At 46.2% G+C, this 18,612-nt stretch overlaps 1 protein-coding gene across 2 annotated transcripts in view; it reads left to right on the top strand.

Moving 5' to 3' along the window:
- gas2l2 (growth arrest specific 2 like 2) overlaps positions 1-18,612 on the top strand; it is a 113,734-nt gene that overhangs the window by 63,834 nt on the left and 31,288 nt on the right. For both annotated transcript variants that reach the window (XM_072589363.1, XM_072589362.1), the window contains exon 3: positions 15,614-15,721. In XM_072589363.1, the coding sequence (XP_072445464.1) occupies positions 15,614-15,721 (108 nt within the window). The remainder of the gene's footprint in view (positions 1-15,613; positions 15,722-18,612) is intronic.

Here is an 18,612-nt window from a genome sequence, read left to right as displayed (position 1 = left end):
GGTCTGTGTTAGGTTAGCTGTGACGATACTGTGATGGGTCAGTGTTCAATTAGCTGCGGTGATACTGTAATAGGTCTGTGTAAGGTTGGCTGTGATTGGTCTGTGTTAGGTTAGCTGTGGCGATGCTGTGATGGGTGTGTGTTAAGTTAGCTGTGGCGATGCTGTGATGGGTCTGTGTAAGGTTAGCTGTGGCAATGCTGTGATGGGTCTGTATTATGTGAGCTGTGGAGATACTGTGATGTGTCTGAGTTAGGTTTGCTGTGGCGATGCTGTGATGGGTCAGTGTTAGGTTAGCTGTGGCGATGCTGTGATGGGTCTGTGTTAGGTTTCCTGTGGTGATGCTGTGATGGGTCTGTGTTAGGTTAGCTGTGGCGATATTGTGATGGGTCTGTGTTAGGTTGGCTGTGGTGATACTGTGATGGGTCTGTGTTCGGTTAGCTGTGGAGATAATGTGATGGGTCTATGTTAGGTTAGCTGTGGCGATGCTGTGATTGGTCTGTGTGAGGTTAGCTGTGATGATATTGTGATGGGTCTGTGTTAGGTTAGCTGTGGCGATGCTGTGATGGGTCATTGTTAGGTTTGCTGTGGCGATGCTGTGATGAGTCTGTGTTAGGTTAACTGTGGCGATGCTGTGATAGGTCTATGTTAGGTTAGCTGTGGTGATGCAGTGAATGGTCTGTATTAGGTTAGCTGTGGCGATGGTGTGATATGTCTTTGGTAGATATGCTGTGGGGATATTGTGATGTTGTCTATGGTGATGCTGTGATGCGTCTGTGTTAGGTTAGCTGTGGTGATGGTGTGATGGATCAGTGTTAGGATAGCTGTGGCGATGCTGTGATTGGTCTATGTTAGGTTAGCTGTGGCGATACCGTGATGGGTCTGTGTAAGGTTAGCTATGGCGATACTGTGATGGGTCTGTGTTTGGTTAGCTGTGGCGATGCTGTGATGGGTCAGTGTTAGGTTTGCTGTGGCGATGCTGTGATGAGTCTGTGTGAGGTTAGCTGTGGAGTTACTGTGATGGGTGTGTGTTAGGTTAGCTGTGGTGATGCAGTGATGGATCTGTGTGAGGTTAGCTGTGGAGTTACAATGATGGGTGTGTGTTAGGTTAGCTGTGGCGATGCTGTGATGGGTCTGTGTGAGGTTAGCTGTGGAGTTACTGTGATGGGTGTGTGTTAGGTTAGCTGTGGTGATGCAGTGATGGGTCTGTGTGAGGTTAGCTGTGGAGTTACAATGATGGGTGTGTGTTAGGTTAGCTGTGGCGATACTGTAATGGGTCTGTGTAAGGTTAGCTATGGCGATGCTGTGATGGGTCTGTGTTGGGTTAGCTGTGGAGTTACTGTGATGGGTGTGTGTTAGGTTACCTGTGGCAATGATGTGATGGGTCTGTGTGAGGTTAGCTGTGGTGATACTGTGATGGGTCTATGTTAGTTTAGCTGTGGCGATGCTGTGATGGGTCTGTGTGAGGTTAGCTGTGGGGATGTTGTGATGGGTCAGTGTTAGGTTAGCTGTGGCGATGCTGTGATGGGTCAGTGTTAGATTAGCTGTGGCAATGCTGTGATGGGTGTGTGTGAGGTTAGCTGTGGTGATACTGTGATTTGTCAATGTTAGGTTAGCTGTGGCGATGCTGTGATTTGTCAATGTTAGGTTAGCTGTGGCGATACTATGATTGGTCAGTGTTAGGTTAGCTGTGGTGATACTGTGATTGGTCTGTGTTAGGTTTACTGTGGTGATGCTGTGATTGGTCTGTGTTAGGTTAGCTGTGGTGATGCAGTGATTGGTCTGTGTTAGGTTAGCTGTGGCGATGGTGTGATATGTCCTTGGTAGATTTGCTGTGGCGATATTGTGATAGGTCTGTGTGATGTTGTCTATGGTGATGCTGTGATGCATCTGTGTTAGGTTAGCTGTGGTGATGGTGTGATGGGTCCGTGTTAGGATAGCTGTGGTGATGCTGTGATTGGTCTATGTGAGGTTAGCTGTGGAGTTACTATGATGGGTGTGTGTTAGGTTAGCTACAGCGATACTGTGATGGGTCTGTGTTAGGTTAGCTGTGGCAATTCTGTTATGGGTCGGTGTTAGGTTAGCTGTGGCAATGCTGTGATTGGTCTGTGTTATGGTAGCTGTGGCAATACTGTGGTGGGCCTGTGTTAGGTTAGCTGTGGCGATACTGTGATGAGTATGTGTTAGGTTAGCTGTGGCTATGTTTTGATTGGTCTGTGCTCGGTTAGGTGTGGTGATGCTGTGGTGGGTCTATGTTAGGTTAGCTGTGGCGATGCTGTGATGGGTCTGTGTGAGGTTAGCTGTGGAGATGCTGTGATGGGTCAGTGTTGGGTTAGCTGTGGCGATGCTGTGATGGGTGTGTGTGAGGTTAGCTGTGGAGATGCTGTGATGGGTCAGTGTTGGGTTAGCTGTGGCGATGCTGTGATGGGTGTGTGTGAGGTTAGCTGTGGCGATGCTGTGATTTGTCAATGTTAGGTTTGCTGTGGTGATACTGTGATTGGTCAGTGTTAGGTTAGCTGTGGCAATTCTGTGATGGGTCACTGTTAGGTTAGCAGTCGCAATACTGTGATTGGTCTGTGTTAGGTTAGCTGTGGCGATATTGTGATGGGTCTGTGTTAGGTTAGCTGTGGTGATACTTTGATGGGTCTGTGTTAGGTTAGCTGGGGCGATACTTTGATGGTCTGTGTTAGGTTAGCTGGGGCGATACTTTGATGGTCTGTGTTAGGTTAGCTGGGGCGATACTGTGATGAGTATGTTTTAGGTTAGCTGTGGCGATGTTTTGATTGGTCTGTGCTCGGTTAGGTGTGGTGATGCTGTGATGGGTCTGTGTTAGGTTCGCTGTGGCGATGCTGTGATTGGTCTGTATTATGTTAGCTGTGGCGATGTTTTGATTGGTCTGTGCTAGGTTAGGTGTGGTGATGCTGTGATCGGTCTGTGTAAGGTAGCTGTGGCCATGCTGTGATTGTTCTGTGTGAGGTTTGCTGTGGCGATGCTGCGATGGGTCTGTGTTAGGTTCGCTGTGGCGATATTGCGATGCATCTGTGTTATTTTAGCTGTGGCGATGCTGTGATGGGTCTGTGTTGGGTTAGCTGTGGAGTTACTGTGATGGATGTGTGTGAGGTTAGCTGTGGCGATGCTGTGATGGGTCTGTGTTAGATTAGCTGTGGCTATGCTGTGATAGGTCTGTGTTATGTTAGCTGTGGCGATACTGTGATGGGTCTGTGTTCAGTTAGCTGCGGTGATACTGTAATAGGTCTGTGTAAGGTTAGCTGTGGCGATGCTGTGATGGGTGTGTGTTAGGTTAGCTTTGGTGAAGCTGGGATTGGCCTATGTTAGGTTTGCATTGCGAAACTGTGATGGGTCTGTGCTAGGTTAGCTGTGGAAATACTGTGATGCTTATGTGTTAGGTTAGCTGTGGCGATGCTGTGATGGGTCAGTGTTATGTCGGCTGTGGCAATGCTGTGATTGGTCTATGTTAGGTTAGCTGTGGCGATACCGTGATGGGTCTGTGTTTGGTTAGCTGTGGAGTTACTGTGATGGGTGTGTGCTAGGTTAGCTGTGGCGATGCTGTGATGGTTCTGTGTTTGGTAAGCTGTGGCGATGCTGTGATGGGTCAGTGTTCGGTTAGCTGTGGCGATGGCGTGTTGGGTCGATGTTAGGTTAGCTGTGGCGATGCTGAGATGGGTCTGTGTTAGGTTCGCTGTCGCGATATTGTGATTCATCTGTGTTATTTTTGCATGTGGCGATGATGTGATGGGTCTGTATTGGGTTAGCTGTGGAGTTACTGTGATGGGTGTGTGTGATGTTGTCTATGGCGATGCTGTGATGGGTCTATGTTAGGTTAGCTGTGGCAATGCTGTGGTGGGTGTGTGTGAGGTTAGCTGTGGTGATGCTGTGATTTGTCAATGTTAGGTTTGCTGTGGTGGTACTGTGATTGGTCAGTGTTAGGTTAGCTGTGGCGATGCTGTGATGGATGTGTGCGAGGTTAGCAGTGGCAATGCTGTGATGGGTCTGTATTATGTGAGCTGTGGAGATACTGTGATGTGTCTGAGTTAGGTTTGCTGTGGTGATGCTGTAATGGGTCTGTGTTAGGTTTGCTGTGGCGATGCTGTGATGGGTCTGTGTTAGGTTTCCTGTGGTGATGCTGTGATGGGTCTGTGTTAGGTTTGCTGTGGCGATGCTATGATGGGTCAGTGTTAGGTTAGCTGTGGCGATATTGTGATGGGTCTGTGTTAGGTTGGCTGTGGCGATACTGTGATGGGTCTGTGTTCGGTTAGCTGTGGAGATAATGTGATGGGTCTATGTTAGGTTAGCTGTGGCGATGCTGTGATGGGTCTGTGTGAGGTTAGCTGTGATGATATTGTGATGGGTCTGTGTTAGGTTAGCTGTGGCGATGCTGTGATGGGTCAGTGTTAGGTTTGCTGTGGCGATGCTGTGATGAGTCTGTGTTAGGTTAGCTGTGGCGATGGCGTGTTGGGTTGATGTTAGGTTAGCTGTGGTGATATTGTGATGGGTCTGTGTTAGGTTGGCTGTGGCGATACTGTGATGGGTCTGTGTTCGGTTAGCTGTGGAGATAATGTGATGGGTCTATGTTAGGTTAGCTGTGGCGATGCTGTGATGGGTCTGTGTGAGGTTAGCTGTGATGATATTGTGATGGGTCTGTGTTAGGTTAGCTGTGGCGATGCTGTGATGGGTCAGTGTTAGGTTTGCTGTGGTGATGCTGTGATTGGTCTGTGTTAGGTTAACTGTGGCGATGCTGTGATAGGTCTATGTTAGGTTAGCTGTGGTGATGCAGTGAATGGTCTGTATTAGGTTAGCTGTGGCGATACTGTGATGTGTCTGTGTTAGGTTAACTGTGGCGATGCTGTGATAGGTCTATGTTAGGTTAGCTGTGTTGATGCAGTGAATGGTCTGTATTAGGTTAGCTGTGGCGATGGTGTGATATGTCTTTGGTAGATATGCTGTGGGGATATTATGATAGGTCTGTGTGATGTTGTCTATGGTGATGCTGTGATGCGTCTGTGTTCGGTTAGCTGTGGCGATGGTGTGATAGGTCTATGTTAGGTTAGCTGTGGCGATGCTGTGATTGGTCTATGTTAGGTTAGCTGTGGCGATACCGTGATGGGTCTGTGTAAGGCTAGCTGTGGCGATACTGTGATGTGTCTGTGTTAGGTTAGCTGTGGTGATACTGTGATTGGTCTGTGTTAGGTTAACTGTGGCGATGCTGTGATAGGTCTATGTTAGGTTAGCTGTGTTGATGCAGTGAATGGTCTGTATTAGGTTAGCTGTGGCGATGGTATGATATGTCTTTGGTAGATATGCTGTGGGGATATTGTGATAGGCCTGTGTGATGTTGTCTATGGTGATGCTGTGATGCGTCTGTGTTAGGTTAGCTGTGGTGATGGTGTGATGGATCATTGTTAGGATAGCTGTGGCGATGCTGTGATTGGTCTATGTTAGGTTAGCTGTGGCGATACCGTGATGGGTCTGTGTAAGGTTAGCTATGGCGATACTGTGATGGGTCTGTGTTCGGTTAGCTGTGGAGTTACTGTGATGGGTGTGTGTTAGGTTAGCTGTGGCGATGTTGTGATGTGTCTGTATTAGGTTTGCTGTGATGATGTTGTGATGGGTCTGTGTTAGGTTAGCTGTGACGATGCTGTGATGGATCTGTGTGAGGTTAGCTGTGGAGTTACAATGATGGGTGTGTGTTCGGTTAGCTGTGGCGATGCTGTGATGGGTCTGTGTTAGGTTAGCTGTGGACTTACTGTGATGGGTGTGTGTTAGGTTAGCTGTGGTGATGCAGTGATGGGTCTGTGTGAGGTTAGCTGTGGAGTTACAATGATGGGTGTGTGTTAGGTTAGCTGTGGTGATGCTGTGATGGGTGTGTGTGAGGTTAGCTGTGGTGATGCAGTGATGGGTCTGTGTGAGGTTAGCTGTGGAGTTACAATCATGGGTGTGTGTTAGGTTAGCTGCAGCGATACTGTGATGGGTGTGTGTTAGGTTACCTGTGGCAATGATGTGATGGGTCTGTGTGAGGTTAGCTGTGGTGATACTGTGATGGGTCTATGTTAGTTTAGCTGTGGCGATGCTGTGATGGGTCAGTGTTAGATTAGCTGTGGCAATGCTGTGATGGGTGTGTGTGAGGTTAGCTGTGGCGATGCTGTGATTTGTCAATGTTAGGTTAGCTGTGGCGATACTATGATTGGTCAGTGTTAGGTTTACTGTGGCGATGCTGTGATTTGTCAATGTTAGGTTAGCTGTGGCGATACTATGATTGGTCAGTGTTAGGTTAGCTGTGGTGATACTGTGATTGGTCTGTGTTAGGTTTACTGTGGTGATGCTGTGATTGGTCTGTGTTAGGTTAGCTGTGGTGATGCAGTGATTGGTCTGTGTTAGGTTTACTGTGGTGATGCAGTGATAGGTCTATGTTAGTTTAGCTGTGGTGATGCAGTGATTGGTCAGTGTTAGGTTAGCTGTGGCGATGGTGTGATATGTCTTTGTTAGATTTGCTGTGGCGATATTGTGATAGGTCTGTGTGATGTTGTCTATGGTGATGCTGTGATGCGTCTGTGTTAGGTTAGCTGTGGTGATGGTGTGATGGGTCCGTGTTAGGATAGCTGTGGTGATGCTGTGATTGGTCTATGTTAGATTAGCTGTGGTGATACCGTGATGGGTGTGTGTCCGGTTAGCTGTGGAGTTACTGTGATGGGTGTGTGTTAGGTTAGCTGTGGCGATGCTGTGATGGGTCTATGTGAGGTTAGCTGTGGAGTTACTATGATGGGTGTGTGTTAGGTTAGCTGCGGCAATACTGTAATGGGTCTGTGTAAGGTTAGCTACAGCGATACTGTGATGGGTCTGTGTTGGGTTAGCTGTGGTGACAATGTGATGGGTCTATGTTAGGTTAGCTGTGGCAGGTCTGTGTGAGGTTCGCTGTGGTGATACTGTGATTGGTCAGTGTTAGGTTAGTTGTGGCAATTCTGTGATGGGTCGGTGTTAGGTTAGCTGTGGCAATACTGTGGTGGGCCTGTGTTAGGTTAGCTGTGGCGATACTGTGATGGGTCTGTGTGAGGTTAGCTGTGGGGATGCTGTGATGGGTCAGTGTTGGGTTAGCTGTGGCAATGCTGTGATTGGTCTGTGTTAGATTAGCTGTGGCGATGCTGTGATGGGTTTGTGTGAGGTTAGCTGTGGCGATGCTGTGATTTGTCAATGTGAGGTTTGCTGTGGTGATACTGTGATTGGTCAGTGTTAGGTTAGCTGTGGCAATTCTGTGATGGGTCACTTTTAGGTTAGCAGTCGCAATACTGTGATTGGTCTGTGTTAGGTTAGCTGTGGCGATACTGTGACGGGTCTGTGTTATGTTAGCTGTGGCGATGCTGTGATGAGTATGTGTGAGGTTAGCTCTGGAAATGCTGTGATGGATCTGGGTAAGGTTAACTGTGGCAATGCTGTGATTGGTCAGTGTTAGGTTAGCTGCGGTGATTGTGTGATATGTCTGTGGTAGATCTGCTGTGGCGATGGTGTGATATGTCTGTGGTAGATCTGCTGTGGCGATATTGTGATAGGTCTGTGTGATGTTGTCTATGGTGATGCTGTGATGCATCTGTGTTAGGTTAGCTGTGGTGATGGTGTGATGGGTCCGTGTTAGGATAGCTGTGGTGATGCTGTGATTGGTCTATGTTAGATTAGCTGTGGTGATACCGTGATGGGTGTGTGTTCGGTTAGCTGTGGAGTTACTGTGATGGGTGTGTGTTAGGTTAGCTGTGGCGATGCTGTGATGGGTCTATGTGAGGTTAGCTGTGGAGTTACTATGATGGGTGTGTGTTAGGTTAGCTGCGGCAATACTGTAATGTGTCTGTGTAAGGTTAGCTACAGCGATACTGTGATGGGTCTGTGTTGGGTTAGCTGTGGTGACAATGTGATGGGTCTATGTTAGGTTAGCTGTGGCGATGCTGTGGTAGGTCTGTGTGAGGTTCGCTGTGGTGATACTGTGATTGGTCAGTGTTAGGTTAGCTGTGGCAATTCTGTGATGGGTCGGTGTTAGGTTAGCTGTGGTGATTGTGTGATATGTCTGTGGTAGATCTGCTGTGGCGATGGTGTGATATGTCTGTGGTAGATCTGCTGTGGCGATATTGTGATAGGTCTGTGTGTGTTATCTGTGGCGATGCTGTGATGTGTCTGTGTTAGGTTTGCTGTGATGATATTGTGATGGATCTGTGTTAGGTTAGCCGATGGTGTGATGGGTGTATGTTACGTTAGCTGTGGCGATGTTGTGATAGGTCAGTGTTAGGTTAGCTGCGGCGATACTGTAATGGGTGTGTGTTAGGTTAGCTGTGGCGATATTGTGATTGATCCGTGTTAGGTTAGGTGTGGCAATGCTGTGATTGGTCTGTGTTAGTTTAGTTTGGCGATGCTGTGATGGGTCTACGTTAGGTTAGCTGTGGCGATGTTGTGATGGGTGTGTGGGTTAGGTTAGCTTTGGTGAAGCTGGGATTGGCCTATGTTAGGTTTGCATTGCGAAACTGTGATGGGTCTGTGCTGGGTTAGCTGTGGAGATGCTGTGATGAGTCTATGTTAGGTTAGCTGTGGCGATGCTGTGATGGGTCAGTGTTAGGAAAGCTGTGGCGATGCTGTGATAGGTCAGTGTTATGTTGGCTGTGGCAATGCTGTGATTGGTCTATGTTAGGTTAGCTGTGGCGATACCATGATGGGTCTGTGTTCGGTTAGCTGTGGAGCTGTGGCGATGCTGTGATGGATCTGTGTGAGGTTAGCTGTGGCAATGCTGTGATCGGTCTGTGTTGGCTGGCTGTGGTGATGCTGTGACTGGTCAGTATTAGGTTAGCTGTGGCGATACTGTGATGTGTCTGTGTTAGGTTTGCTGTGGCGATGCTGTGATGGGTCTATGTTAGGTTAGCTGTGGCGATGCTGTGATTGGTCAGTGTTAGGTTTGCTGTAGCGATGCTGTGATGAGTCTGTGTTAGGTTAGCTGTGGTGATGGTGTGTTGGGTCTATGTTAGGTTAACTGTGGTGATGCAGTGATGGGTCTGTGTTAGGTTAGCTGTGGTGATGCAGTGATGGGTCTGTGTTAGGTTAGCTGTGGCGAAGGTGTGATATTTCTTTGGTAGATTTGCTGTGGCGATATTGTGATAGGTCTGTGTGATGTTGTCTATGGTGATGCTGTGATGAGTCTGTGTTAGGTTAGCTGTGGTGATGGTGTGATGGGTCAGTGTTAGGACAGCTGTGGCGATGCTGTGATTGATCTGTGTTAGGTTAGCTGTGGCAATGCTGTGATAGGTTTGTGTTTTGTTAGCTGTGGCGATGCTGCGATGGTTATGTGTTAAGTCCGCTGTGGCGATATTGTGATTCATCTGTGTTAGGTTAGCTATGGCGATGCTGTGATGGTCAGCGTTGGGTTAGGTCTGGAGTTACTGTGATGGGTGTGTGTTAGGTTGGCTGTGGCGATGCAGTGATGGGTCTGTGTTTGGTTAGCTGTGGCGATCCTGTGATGGGTCTATGTTAGGTTTGCTGTGGTGATGGTGTGATGGGTGTGTGTGAGGTTAGCTGTGGCGATACTGTGATTGATCTGTGCTAGGTTAGCTGTGGCGATGCTGTGATTGGTCTATGTTAGGTTAGCTGTGGCGATGGTGTGATGGGTCTGTGTTAGGTTATCTGCGGCAATGCTGTGATTGGTCTGTGTTAGGTTAGCTGTGGCGATACTATGATGGGTCTGTGATAGGTTAGCTGTGGTGATGCTGTAATGTGTCTATGTTAGGTTAGGCGCGGCGATGCTGTGATGAGTCTATGTTTGGTTAGCTGTGGTGATGCTATGATGGGACTATGTTGGTTTAGCTGTGGAGATGCTGTGATTGGTTTGTGTTAGGTTAGTTGTGGAGATATTATGATGTGTCTGTGTTAGGTTAGCTGTGGAGATATTGTGAAGTTTCTGTGTTAGGTTAGCTGTGGCGATGCTGTGATTGGTCTGTGTTAGGTTAGCTGTGGCGATACTATGATGGGTCCGTGATCGGTTAGCTGTGTCGATACGATGATGGGTCTGTGTTATGTTAGCTGTGGCGATGCTGTGATGGGTCTGTGTTAGGTTAGCTGTAACGATGCTGTGATGGGTCTGTGTTTGGTTAGCTGTGGTGATGCTGTGATTGTTCTGTGTTAGGTTAGTTGTGGCGGTTTTGTGATTGTTCTGTATTAGGTCTGTAGCGATACTGTGATGTGTCTGTGTTAGTTTAGCTGTGGTAATGCTGTGATTGATCTGTGTTAGATTAGCTGTGGTGATGGTGTGATGGGTCTGTGTTAGGTTAGCTGTGGCGATGCTGTGATGGGTCTGTGTTAGGTTAGCTGTGGTGATGGTGTGATGGGTTTGTGTTAGGTTAGCTGTGGGGATGGTGTGATGGGTCTGTGTTAGGTTAGCTGCGGCGATGCTGTGATGGGTCTGTGTTAGGTTAGCTGTGGGGATGGTGTGATGTGTCTGTGTTAGGTTAGCTGTTGCGATGCTGTGATGGGTCTCTGTGAGGTTAGCTATGGAGATGGTGTGGTGGGTCTATGTTAGGTTAGCTGTGGAGATGCTGTAATAGGTCTGTGCAAGGTTCGCTGTGGCGATACTGTGATGGGTCTGTGTTGGGTTAGCTGTGGCGATGCTTTTTATTGGTCTGTGTTTGGTTAGCAGTGGCAATATTGTGGTGGGTCTGTTTGGTTAGCTGTGGCGATACTGAGATGGGTCTGTGTTATGTTAGCTGTGGCGATGATGTGATGGATCTGTTTTAGATTAGCCTTGGCGACGCTATGATGGGTCTGTTTGAGGTTAGCTGTGGCAATGCTGTGATGGATCTGTGTTAGGTTAGCTGTGGCGATGATGTGATGGATTTGTTTTAGATTAGCTTTGGCGACGCTGTGATGGGTCTGTTTGAGGTTAGTTGTGGTGATACTGTGATGGGTCTGTGTTAGGTTAGCTGTGGCGATACTGTGATGGGCCTGTGTTAGGTTAGCTGTCGAGATACTGTGATTGTTCTTTGTTCGGTTAGATGTGAAGATATTGTGATTGGTCTGTGTTTGGTTAGCTGTGGCGATACTATGATGGGTCTGCGTTAGGTTTGCTGTGGTGTTACATAGATGAGTGTGTTAGGTTAGCTGTGGCGATACCGTGATGGGTCTGTGTTAGGTTAGCTGTGGCGATACTGTGATGGGTCAGTGTTAGGTTAGCTCTGACAATGGTGTGATGTGTCTGTGTTAGGTTAGCTTTTGCAATACTATGATGGGTCTGTGGTACGTTAGCTGTTGCGATACTGTGATGGGTCTGTGTTTGGTTAGCTGTGGCGATACTATGATGGGTCTGTGTCAGTTTAGCTGTGGCGGTTTTGTGATTGGTCTGTAATAGGTCTGTAGAGAAACTGTGATTGGTTTGTGTTAGGTTCGCTATGGTGATTCTGTGATTGGTCCTGTTCGTACCTCTCTCACTTCTGACTTTTGTTGGATTCTGACTCTGCAACAACCTACCTTCTGTCATTGTTGGGCGAAAATTGCTTGAGGTTCAGATGAGAATTCCGTGTGCTCTTTCTTTGGTCAAATAGCTGCCTGGATTAACAAGCTAAGGAAGGGGTGGGCACGATAAAGAATGTAGGACTTTACCTTGTGGTGCATATGTAACTACATGCTGACAGAAGCTGGTGCACAAACAAACTATACCAGAGATATTGACCCCAACATGGATCAAGCATGGTGGCACTGTACCCCAACAGGAGACTGCCAGAATGGCACTGTACCCCAATGAGAGACAGCTACTACGGCACGGTACCCCAATAGGAGACAACCAAAGTATTCCTGTATCCTAACAGGGAACAGGCACAGTGGCATGTACCCCAATAAAACACAGTTAAGGTGGTAGAGAAACCTAACACGAGACAGCCACAGTGTTGCTGTACCCTATTAAAAGACAGCAAAGCTGGTACTGTATCCCAACAGAGGATAGCTATAGTGGTACTGTACCCAGGCAGGAGTAGCAGCTGAGAAACTGTAGTTAAACATGAGATCATAATTAAGAGTCTGGACCCCAAAACCAGTTTTACCCTCAGCCCCTCACTGAGCCCATCCTGTCTGTACCTCTGTGTGGGTCAACATTCAGCTGGGGATGACACAGACAAATTGGGTTGAATCAAATAACAGGCATGTTTTCTGTAATTTTCTTACGCTGCCGTTGGCCCATTCACTATACCATGTGGTCCCTTTGATATTGCTGACTGCTCACAACTAAAAGAGACCAGTTCTCATGTGGGCCCTATTTGTCCCTGTGTGCTGGACTGATACATGGTCCTGTGGGCTTGCAGGAGGCAGGTGCAGTTTAAAGCAACAATTTGTGAAGCAGTGCATTTAGGAACAAAGAACTTTGGAAGGAGTCTCTGGATACGATTCTTAATCAAAAGTTGCAATGAGTGATCTAGGGAAGAATGCTGAATTTAAAAATTGATGCAGGTTAAAACAACTGTAAAATGGCAAATACTATTTTGGAGTTTATACATCAAAGTACTTAATACAAAAACAACAAGGTAATGTTCAATTTATACAAATCTTTGACTGGGCTACAGATGGGGCTCTTTGTACAATTTGAGGCTTTCCATTAAACAGGATCCACAATTAAAACTATTAAAACATGCATGAAATTGAAGCTAATGTAATGAAACAGAAGGAATAAATAGGAACAGGAAGAGGCCATGCAGCCCATTGAGTTTGTTCTATCACACACTCAGATCATGGCTGATTTATATCTTAACTCCATTGACACACTCGGTTCTGCATCCATTAACGTCCATTTTTGAACAAAAATCCACCAACCACAAGTTTGACAGTTTTTAGTCAATCTAGAAGCTGTGCCTAGGTACCTTGTATCTAAGCCGGGGCTGTAATTAGTGACATATAAACTTTTCACTATACTCGTTGAGTATTTGTGACAATAAAGGCTATTCTACTCAATCTCCAGCCCCAACACTGAATTTTGCAAAACAATTCTGAATGTCCACTTGCTTTTGTGAACTTTTGCACACTCTAAGACCAATTTTAAAGTTATGTGCTATTGTTCTGATCTACCTCAACATTCTCTCTATAAACCTCCGTTGTTTCCAACTCTCTACATCCCAGAGGCTGTTTTGCAGCGACTCCCAACATCCTTCTCTAATGTGACATTCTTCAGGTTTCAATTCCCAACTTCTTAAGTCAGCTTCTTGAAAGTCTTTGCAATTAAATCTATCCATCACCTCATCCCCTCTCTATAACTGTAACCTCCTTCAACCTTGCAGCCTGCTTCTAAACTCTCCAGTGCAAATTCTGGCCCATTTCTATCCCTTGCGCTGTAAAATTCAACCCTATGATTTTGTGAAAATCAGTGACTTTTGAATGACTTCATACAAATATCTCCGTGTCTAATGAGACCCTTGGGTACGCATGTTGTTCCACACTGCCTGGAAGTTTTGTCAGTGAAGATCTAATCTTCAATGTGGTATTGATCACTCCTGTGATTTAATCCAGCTTCACGAGCTGACGGGCGAGACCATCACTCTCACATCGAACAGTGAGATGGCAGGATTTGTGAGTCTTCGCACTGAGTCAGAATTCTGTCAAAGAAACTTCAGAACCTGTTCCCCAATCAAACTTGATGTCATGAAGATTTTTTGGGTCATTTCTCTGAGTGGTTTCTCCTAATCAACCTGTTGGGCGTGTTATTACACGTCCCTGGAGCAGGTCGGACTTGAACCCAGCTCTCCTGGTGCAAGGGTAGTGACATTGCACCACAAGAGGGTCCCCGTCACGATTTTAAAAAATGTAATCTATTTTTCTAATTGACCTGCTTCGAGATGTTACTATACAATCTGGAGCAGGTGGGGTTTAAACCTGGTTCTCTCAGTTCAGGGGTAGGGACACTACCACTACACCAAAAGAGTACCTCTTTTGTTGATTCCTTTCTGTATTTGACCTATTTTTCTGATCAACCTGTACAGAGATGTTATTACACACTCTGGAGCAATCGATGTCATGAAATTTCAATAACTTGAACAATTTCAGCTGTGAACAGTTCCGTCCCATTAGGGGCTGACACTGAGAAGGGCTTTGGACCTAAATGGACTCCGTCACATCCAAACAATGGTAACAAATGCATTGTTAATCAGTGAAAGTGACCATAGTCCGAGATGACTGTGGACTATTCTGTCATTAGAGAGAGAGAGATGGCTGGTGGTCAGTTTAACCTGAAGGCCGAGGATGAAAAGCTTGGAACTTCCTGGTGACCCCAGCCTGTACGAGAATTGGAATCACGCTGTTGGTATCACGCTACATCGCAAACCATCCATCTAGGCTCTCGAGCCAAACATTCCTGATGAAGGGCTTTTGCCCGAAATGTCGATTTCGAAGCCCCTTGGATGCTGCCCGAACTGCTGTGCTTTTCCAGCACCACTAATCCAAACTCCCATCTAACCAGCTCGAGACGACGGAGAGAGTCAGACGGAGCATCCTCGCGGAAATAGCAGGGGGTGGGGTCCGTCAGCAGCCACTCTGCATCTTCCTAATGTTGGGTCCCGTTATTGGATAGAGAGTGCCTTTGAGTGAGGGGTATTCCTCCACCCCTGCTTGAGGGGAGCCTGCAGGCTCTCGCATGGTGACTGGGACTCCCCTGGTAGCTGCTCATGAATTACCAGCAGACTGCGGCCATTCACTAACTGTGAACTGGGATCTCATTCCAGCTCCTGTTGGGAAGACTGTTACACCCCTTACTTAGTTGGGCAGAGATGGAAGTCGATGGGGTCCCCATCTCACACCTTCTGGCTGCTAGGGGAACACTAAATTCAGCCCTAAGTCTCTCAGCTGCCTTTATATCTGCTGTGCTTTAGAGCTGGATGTTTTGTAAGCCCATAGACCGTGCTTTCAAAAGCCCCACTGAGCACACCATCCAGGCTGACCCTTCAGTGTCACACTGCTGGAAGAGGTGAGAGGATAATTTTAAAAAAAATTAATTAACAGGACAAGGGTGTCGCTGGCCAAGCCAGCATTTATTGCCCATCCGTCATTGGCCAGAGGGGATTGAGCATCAACCACATTGCTGTGAGTCTGGAGTCACGTGTAGACCAGACTAGGTAAGGATGGCAGTTTCCTTCCCTGAAGGATGTTAGTGAACTAGATGGGTTTTCCTGACAATCGACAAAGGATTCACGGTCCTTATTAAACTCCTAATTCCAGATTTTTATTGATTTCAAATTCCACCGTCTACTATAGCAGGATTCAACTTGGGTCCCCAGAACATTATCTGAGTCTCTGGATTAACAGTCCAGCATTAATACCACTTGGTCATCACCTTCCCCATAAATTGAGTCTCTCTCTCTCTCTCTCTCTCTACCCTCTGGCTGTGAACAATAATTTGAAGAACAGCAAGGGAGTCCTGGCTAATATCAGCTGATCTAGTCACCGAATTCATTGCCCATGTGGGAGATTGCTATATGTGTATATACATCTTGGCTGCTGCATTTCCTACATTACAACAGCACTTTTGAAAAGCATCCCTGAGGTTGTGAAATGTTTTGGAACATTCTGAAGGGCTTTCTTTGTTTACCTGTGTTTTTTAACTTGGCAGGTACGTCACCTGGTGAGCCGGTGTACCTGCCCCGATCAGTTTCCCATGGTAAAAGTCTCCGAAGGGAAATACAAAGTGGGCGACTCCAACACTTTGATTTTTGTGAGGGTGAGTGGTAGTGGATTTCCAGTTTTTACAAAAATGTTGGCAAGGGTGTCCATGAACCAAATTTGCCCCACATTTCAGTCATATCTTCTCTCCTCAGTTGCGAAGAGGAATTTAAAAACTGCAAGCCTTGCTGAAATTCACCACTTCTTCACGGACCCACGTGCAGGGTTTTTCTGGAATAGCCGAAAAGTTGCCTCATGGCGACAAAAGGACAGTTTTAAATCTAAAAACTCATTTTAGGATTCCATTGTCTTGTCTGGACAAGAGGATCATCTATGGTTTAGAACGGTCGGGTTAATAAAATTATCATTTGGCCTGTTGGAGAAATGTCCCATTTTCCAATAAACCTCATACACATGACCACTTAGCTTCGAAAGACCGCTCCGCACTGATGAGTCATAATCTCTCCACCCAGCTACAGGTGAATACAATTTATAAAGGGTTACAAATGGCTGATTGTTGATTACAGAACAATACAGGTCTAACTACGATAGATAGTTTCATAATATTAAAAGGCTAACAATACTACTAGTCTAACAACATGGATTAATTGAAAAATGGTAACAAGAGGCTGGAAATATTACTAGTCCAAGAATATTGATTAATTGAACAATTGAAACTGATTGAGTAGCATCCTGTTCATAGTGGCAAATGGTCAGTGAATATCAATATTAAATACTCTGGTGACATCTTGTCTTCAGGGGTATTGTTTTAGCTGGAGCTCCCAACACAGAGTGACCCCTCGGGGAACTCATCAGTGGGTGTGGAGGTACAACAGTTATGTCAGTGAGAGAATCCAAGTAGCGGCTCATTTAACTAACGTGTTTCCCCAGGGCAGGGCAATGCTGTCACAGCCACTTCCTGTGAATGGCTTCTATAATTTAGCCAGCGTTTTCTCCTCTAAGCAGGGAAAATGGTTTCCCTTCTCCGACATGGCCTATTGAGTCCACACTGATCCTCCAAAGAGCATCTTACCCAGACCCCTTACCCTTTCACTGTAACCCTGCATTTCCCATGGCACCCAGCCTGCACATTTATTGTGCATTTGTTTGGAGAAAAGTCCACTCACATTGTTGGGTTTGATGCAAGGTCCCAGTTTAGCTTCTGGGATAAGGATAGTGCTGGTGATGTCAGCATTCATTGTCCTGAGAAGCTGGTGGTGAGCTTGTCTCTGGACAGCGTTTTTTTTTGACACAACTGAGTGGCATTCTGAGAACAGGCCAACGTCAAATGCATTTTGTCATTTTGTTCAATATATTTGATCATGGGATGTGGGTGTTATTGGCAAAGCCAGCAATTATTGTTCCACCCCTCATGCCCAGAGGGCAGTAAAGAGTAAACCACATTGCTGTGGGTCTGAGTCACACATAGGCCAAACCAGGTAAGGACGGCAGTTTCCTTCCCTAAAGGACATATGGGTTCCAGATGGGTCTTTATGACAATTGACAATGGGTTCATAGTTACCATTACACTTTGAATTCCATGTTTTTATTGAATTCAACTTTCGCTAATTGCCATAGAATCATAGAATCCCTACAGTGTGGAAACAGGCCAGTTGACCCACCAAATTCAAACCAATCCTCCAAAGGGCATCCCTCCCAGACTTAACCACCCACCCCTCACCACCCCCACCCTGTCCCTGTAACCCTGCATCCCCAAGGCTAATCCATCTAACCTGCACATCCCTGGATACTATGGGATACTTTACCATGGCCAATCCATCTGACCTGCACATCTTTGGACTGTGGGAGGAAACCGGGTCACCCAGAGGAAACCCACGCAGACACGGGGGGAATGTGCAATCTCCACACAGACAGACTCCTGAGGGTGGGATCGAACCTGGGCATGTTGGGACTTGAACCCAGAACATTAGACAGGGGTTTTGGATCCAGAGATATTACCAGTGCAAAATCACCTCTTCCTGGGATTATGTGTGGGCCAGAGTAGACAAAGATGCAGGATTCTTTCCCGAAAGGGCATTTAGTGAAGTTTGACATGAAGGACGAAACAATAGATTCATGTTCATTTTGATGCAAGCAGTTCTTTTATTTCCAGATATTGTAAACCTGAATTCAAATTCTCAAATGACCATGGTGGTTTATTCAATTAATGTTTTCTGGATGGTGAAAATAATATTACAGTGTCCTTGTTGAGCATCAAACATATTTTTCAAAAACCCAGAATGCAGTTGACACTTGATGCCCTCTGAATTGCTATAGAATGCCGCTCAATTTTAGGTCAAATCCACAAGAACTTTTATCTGGATTCTTCGTAAAGGTTATCCTCTGTAGTTGAACCTGATCTGAGGCCATTTCCTAACCCTCTGTTTGACCATCACTCCTTGCCAACCCACATTGGCTCTCGGTCAGAAAATGCCTCCACTTTATCTTTCTGGTGCTTGTATCCCTTCACGACATTGATTCCCCGTGTCTCTGAAAGGTTTCATAACTTTACGTTCTTGGTACCTAGGAATCGCAAGAACTGAGTGAGGCACAAATTTCAGACAGCGGCGAACTGTCCAGTTTGAATCATTTCCATCCACACTGTGATAAACATCTGCAAATGATGCTTTAATACTGGATGTTCAAACACACCAACCCAGTGCTGCAAAAGCATTGGTCAGAATTAATAATCCTCTGTGGAACCTACCTGGTCCAGATCTATAAATTTATTACTTTAATGCAGTCACAGTCATCACTATTAATCCCCTTCTGTTCGATCAATGTGGGTGACAGATTGTATTTGGATGCCAAGAAGGATTCCATAATTTGGTGCTGAATTGTGTGCCAGACTCCAATATAGATTCTCGCGTGTATTGATTTCAAGAGCTGAAAACAGCTTGTTCTAATAATTAAATTAAACAAATACAAAACAAAAACATTTTGCTGGTC

This window comes from Chiloscyllium punctatum, chromosome 19, assembly GCF_047496795.1.
Source record: "Chiloscyllium punctatum isolate Juve2018m chromosome 19, sChiPun1.3, whole genome shotgun sequence".
In the NCBI taxonomy this organism is placed as follows: domain Eukaryota; kingdom Metazoa; phylum Chordata; class Chondrichthyes; order Orectolobiformes; family Hemiscylliidae; genus Chiloscyllium; species Chiloscyllium punctatum.
The sequence above is the reverse complement of the archived record's forward strand: the minus strand, read 5'-3'. Positions and strand labels throughout refer to the sequence as shown.